Here is a 6,215-nt window from a genome sequence, read left to right as displayed (position 1 = left end):
GTGAGTGAGTGAGTGAGTGAGTGAGTGTGTGTGTGCACTGAAGAAAGCGTCGAGAGCCGTTCTGTTGAAAAAAAAAAGGTATATGCACTTTTTAATGTCATAATTTGAATTTTTTCCTCAATTCTGAGTTTATGTCTCACAATTCTGGCGCAGTTGCACAATTCTGAGAAGAAAAGTCAGAACTGGCAGATGTAAACTCAGAACAATGACGAAACGAGTCTGAATTGTGAGATACAAGGCCAAAAATTGCGGATGTAAACTCAGAATTGTAAGGAAAAAAGTTCAGACTTCTGAGTTCATATCTCGCAATTCTTTCTTTTTTCAGAATTGTGTTTATAACAAAGAATTCCGTTGCAGAAAGGTCCAGATTGGGAGATAAAATCTAAGAATTCTGAGATAAAAAGTCGTTTGCACCTTTTTTATTTTATTTTTTAATTTCGTGTTGGAAAAAAAAACCAGAACTGCAAGATGCAAAGTCATAAAATAGAGAAAAAAAAAGAAGCCACTTTCTCTGACAGAATTGCAATGTAAACTCAGAGACTTCTGGGCAATTCCAAGTTTACACCTTGCAGTTCTTTTTTTCTCAGAATTGTAAGATTAAAAGTCTCAATTACCTTTATTTTATTATTTAGTTGGAAACAAGTTTCCACACATTCCATGATTGATCTGGTACTGTCCACTCCAAAGAGATAAAAATACTATATAGATCAGAGACAAATGGACTGCTTTCTGACGTCTTTCAGTGTGTTTTTGTCCGTTTTGGAAGCTGCCAGTATAAATGACTAATTTATTTCTCAGTGTGAGGAAACATGATCAGGTTTTGAGCTTGATGGAGGATCAGGAGCGAGTAAATGCTGGTAAAGTGTGATTGTTGTGTGTTTGTGCTCCTGCTCGTTCCACATTCGCTCTGCATGGAGAATCTGAATGCCAATCAATGCCGTAAAAACAGCCCGACTTCATCGAAGCAATATATATATTCATCAGCATCAGGCCTTCATCGTCCTGTGAATCTGAATGTTTAAGTGAACACACAGATGTAGAAGTTCAGCTCCGGCATCCAGTCCCTGAATCCACCTGTTTCTGCTGTATTTGTGAGCGCGAGTGAGAGAAAACATGACTTTTATGAATTTGTTTTTTTACTTTTGATCATCAGTTGCTTATATCTTTATGTGCAGGGATTGTGAATTTGTTTTCTTGTCATTTTTGAAATCTCAAGTGTTATCTGCTATTTTTATCACCTGAAGTAATAAAATGACAGTAATACATCTCTTTTAAAACGGCAAACATTGTGTTTTTTTCTTGGGTTTCCTTTCAGGGAATTCATTATAATCCCAAAAAAATTTTCTTAAATCATAATTAGTGAAATTAGTGAAATGCCATCACGTCAGAATGACCATTTATTTCTTCTGCTTTTTAGAAATGGGGTCCTCTAAAGTCTCTAAAGTTTAATAATGTCTCGGATCTCGAAAACTGCAGTAAAATGGCTTCATATGAAGTGTGCATTTAGTATGAGACGTCCCCTATAAAACTGAGCATCGTGTTTTATACTTACTAGAAATTGCCCTCTAGAGTGAAAAAAAGCATATTATTTTACATAAACTAATGATTTTTTTTTTCTCAGTTGTGAAATTATTTTGTTATTGGCGTTCACTTTCAGAGCAGACATTAAACCTCATTATATAAAAATGCATTCAAGAGATACTGTCACTCTTGTACAGTAAAACAAATAGTGAAAAGCAATTCAGGTACTTTATTTTGTCTGTTTCCTGAGAATCTTGCTGTAACAAATCTACATAAAACAATGATTTGAAAGGTGATATTTAAAGAAAAATAGCCTATAGTAGGCTAACACACAACCGTCAAAGGCACCAATAAATAACATGGATATTAAAGCAGAAGCACAAAAACAAAATCTCGAGAAATGTCTATCGCCTCAGTTCAAGTGTGAACTGATCATCTCTTCCTCTTTACTACTAGTTATAGCATGAAATTAACATGAATGAACGTTTGAGTTATGTTGTCTCAACCGTGGAAAGACAACGAAACATTATAGTCCACTGACGTTAATCTAAAGCTGTGTTTGAGTCTGCTCCCTATCCCCTATGTAGTGCACTCAATTGTCACACACTGTAGGGATTAGTGAATGAGTGAACGAGTGAGCGATTTCAGACACAGCTTATCTCTCCTGTTTGGGTTGTTTGTCAGACACGGCGGATTGGGCATTATGATTGGTCAGATCGCCTGTCAATCAAACTCCCGGCGAAGGTTGAAATCCCGCCCCACATTCCAGAACCTGTTCCACTCGGATATACGTCACAGTAGGGAAGAAAAAAGACTGGTGACTTCCGTTTCGTGCTGACTTCAATGTCTCCTTAACCTTTTCACCTGATCCAGTTTCTGATAAATTGATGACTTATTTACACGTCATTAATAAATTACTGTATACACTAAGATGCAACACAGTGAAATACAATGTTTATATGCCTTACTATATCTAAAAATAGAATGTTATACATTTCTAACTTTAAAAGGATGCATCTTTTGTCCTTTGAGGAGATGGACAAGTCTTGCAGTAGTAGGTCAAAGTGACTAATAAACCTGCGTCTGTCCGTCTCTGACATTAATCAAACCACAAAAGAAACCAAGAAAACCACTCACTCGACTGAATAGATTTTGTAACTATAATAAGAATTTCACTGCTATCTTAAATTGTGGCATCCTAACAACTTAAATTTCAGCAAGAATAAGAACATTTTGATATATATATAGATATTGCAGGTTACAGGTTTTTCATGTTATTTTACAACAGACATGTAAATTCAGTTAATTGTAGTAATATTTTCTGTATTTCAAAAACAGAAACAAATCTGTAAAACAACCTGTACCATAATTTTTTTTTTTTGTGATTATTAATATTTTCTGTATTTATTTTTTTGATTATTGTTGGGCTCTGAATGAGAGTGAAAGGATTCAGGTGAATTTTAAAGGCAGTATAATTTTCACTGTAAACTTGACTTTTTCTTCTGCTTCTGTTTATAGTTTTGTGATCAAACTATATGTCTCTTATTTGGAGATTGACAGAACGAGTTATAAAAGAGCGCACAGAGGAGGACAAGCTGCACAGGCAGTCGTGTAGGACACGTCTGAACTCTGAATATAAGTTACCATGTTTTACAGTTTTCAGATTTAATGACTGTAAAAGCAGGTTCACTAAAATATTCTGCTAATGAATACTCTGCACCTTTAACCTCTGTTTGCATTTGACCATTTATTCATATAACACATTTATGTAATAAAATTGCAGTACTATTAGAAGAAGACTTTCCATTTGTTATATATTCAAAGTATTCATGGTTTATTAAAAATATCAAACCTTGTAGTAGTAATATGTTTTAATGGTTGATGGTTGTATTTACAATTTTACAGCGACATGTTTTTTTTTTTTTACATCTTGTCCTATTGTACACAGTGTATTAAAAGCAACACATAAACAATTCAAACACAATTATACTGGTTATTATGTAAAAGTCAAATGTATGTTATCCGTCACATGACATGCAGTCTACTAACTCATATAATAGAAACGCATTAATATGCTTACATTTAATGTTAGCTTACCTTCTTTAGTCGTTTTACAAAGATTGTAGCCTGGCAACAAAACTGTACAAAATATTAAAAAGCCAAGGAAAAGTTGAAAAAGCCCTTTTTTACTTAATATGGTGTAATTGAATGCATTTGTGTTTGTGCATTTTAAAAGATGTTATATTTGGAATACATACATTTTGAGAAACGTGAAAAATATTGTACATGTATAAAAAATAACTAATAATTCATTTAATTCTGGAGAGCAAAGCAATGAAAATGTATATTTGGATTTCTGTATGTCACAAATATCAGTTAACTTCAGCAAAAATCCTGCTAAATTATATACGGTTACGTTTTAAACTTTTGCTGTTAGCATGATATACTGTAGACCAGCGGGATTGTTCAGATCATTCAATATAATGAGATGTTGGTGGAGTCCATCTGCTCTCTGTCAGGGTCAACTACCAGCTTGTGTCTCAGTTGTTCATTGTTTGGTCAGGTTTTATCCTAAAATTCTGACAGTTTGTGTTTTGTTGTCTCAAGTCCATCAATGATATCCTGTAACTGATTCATTAATTTCCTGATATCAACAATGAATTTCCCAGCTTTTGACTTGATCTTACTTTCATCTACTTCTTCATCTATGGGTTTTTGTGCTAGTTTGTCCATGTCAGCCACCGCGCTGCTATTTTCACCAACTGAGATCATGTCAAGCACAAGGCTGAACCCACCAAAAATCTTTGCTATTGTTGCAAGCAAACCCATACTTTGCATCATCTGCACTGTCAGTCCAGCAAGGTCTTCTGGCTGTATGTTACTGCTGTCAAAATATTTACTCAAGTCATTTGCACCTTGCTCTAGTTTTTTAAAGTGTCTCAATATTTTCTCAGTACGCTCGTGAATGTCTTCAATCTTTTCAGCCATAGGGTTGATTTTAACCTGAAATTCCTTCAGTTTATCTTCAATGCCTTTTCTTAATGCTTTCATCTGCTCCTTTTTGTTAGAGCCGCAGATCTTACTTGTAATTCCAGCGCCTGCGAGAGTCGCTGCTCCTGCTCCTGCAACACCAGTAGCAGCAGCAGCAATAACAGCAGAAGCTCCCAGAGTACATGGAGCTAAAGCTAATCCTGCAACTATGGCAGCCCCTCCAATGATCCCCGCCACTCCTGCTTTTCTAGATCCTTCAGTAGAACCTCTGAAATCTGTTTCAAATGTTTTGATGATATTTTGTAGTTTCTCTATGCACTGCTGGAGCTGGGGTTGATCTCTCTCATAGAGTTTAATAAATTCATCTCTGAGTCGAAAAACATCAGCTCTAGAGAAAAGAAAGATGACGAGTTTATTCAGACTGTGATTTGCAATACAATTTAGTTGATAAGCAGATGAGTTTCAGTTAACACTTAAAGACACTTCTTGCTATACTCTTGATTCTTGCTTACATGCACAAGTTCAGGAGATATATATTTTTAATATTGCCTTTAATATAATAATCACACTGTGGTTAAAGACCCAAATATTCTGATTCTTTGAATTAATTACATAATTCTTACATGTCAGGAGGTATATCGATGCTGTTGCGTCGTCGGGGAAGACTGGATGATGCCATTGGTGCTGCGATTGAGAAAACAAGTAAACACATGATCTATTCTTACATGTCAGGAGGTATATCGATGCTGTTGCGTCGTCGGGGAAGACTGGATGATGCCATTGGTGCTGCGATTGAGAAAACACAAGTAAACACATGATCGTTCTTCCTATTAGAGTATAACCCCATATATCATTTTTTTACAGTTACTCACCCTTTAGGGGTAAATAAGGCACAATGGTTCTTTTGAAATTGTCCCAGAGAAAGCTTTTGCACTTTTTTTCTGACTAATCTAATCCGTTCCAAATAAATAGTCATGTAACTTTTTATTCTGTTTTTTTTTTGGTCAAATCAATACAGTAGCCTAAATCAGACACATCATAAAAGCAGTGACAATGTGTGATTTCTGCAAACACAGTGTTAATATGTAAATATGTAATATATTAATAATATGTAAACCACTTATATGTAATGCGTAAAAAAGAAGAAAAAAAAACACTTGACTCTCTAACAAATGCATTCTCTATTCTATCTACTTGTTTACTTTTTATTTATTATAAAAACCCTTGCTACATGTACTGCTTTAGACGAACGAGACTTGTCACAGCACTTATACTGTTGCTCTTTTGTTGATTTTGATTGCTTGTATTGCAGGATACGAATAAGTCAAGTCGATGTCTTTATTTTATTTATTAATTTTTTTTTTTTTAATGAGGGCCTATCTCACGTGTATTAGACATTTATAGGTCTACATTTGTTCTCCTACTCCTTCCGCGTGCTCTGCGCTGTTAGTTTCGCTTTCACATAAGATGGCTATTGATTAGAAATAGAAACAGAGAGAATAAGATATTCTGCGTCGACGTTTCATATGTAAAACATGAAACCCATTCAGTTAGCCTATTGCAAACACTTAATTTGTTTAGGATATGTCGTTTACTGCTAACGGAAAATGGCGGTTTGTGCACAATGCATGCGTGCTTAATATCATGGCGTAACGTTACTAGTTCCCTTTCGATACTTCACTCGTACTGCGTCTTGCTTAAGA

At 35.0% G+C, this 6,215-nt stretch overlaps 1 protein-coding gene across 1 annotated transcript in view; it reads right to left on the bottom strand.

Annotated features, from left to right (window-relative positions):
- Positions 1-3,355: 3,355 nt before the first annotated feature.
- The window catches only part of LOC107698137 (uncharacterized), a 5,866-nt gene continuing 3,006 nt past the window's right edge, over positions 3,356-6,215 (bottom strand). The window contains exons 2-3 of the mRNA XM_016499068.1: positions 5,238-5,298; positions 3,356-4,900 (exon numbers count right to left, since the gene is read on the bottom strand). Coding sequence (XP_016354554.1) covers positions 4,093-4,900; positions 5,238-5,293 — 864 coding nt within the window. The 5' untranslated portion in view covers positions 5,294-5,298 and the 3' untranslated portion in view covers positions 3,356-4,092. The remainder of the gene's footprint in view (positions 4,901-5,237; positions 5,299-6,215) is intronic.

The sequence above is a fragment of the Sinocyclocheilus anshuiensis genome, unplaced genomic scaffold (genome assembly GCF_001515605.1).
Source record: "Sinocyclocheilus anshuiensis isolate Anshui unplaced genomic scaffold, SAMN03320099.WGS_v1.1 scaffold2010, whole genome shotgun sequence".
Taxonomy (NCBI): domain Eukaryota; kingdom Metazoa; phylum Chordata; class Actinopteri; order Cypriniformes; family Cyprinidae; genus Sinocyclocheilus; species Sinocyclocheilus anshuiensis.
This window is presented reverse-complemented; position numbering and strand designations above follow the sequence as displayed.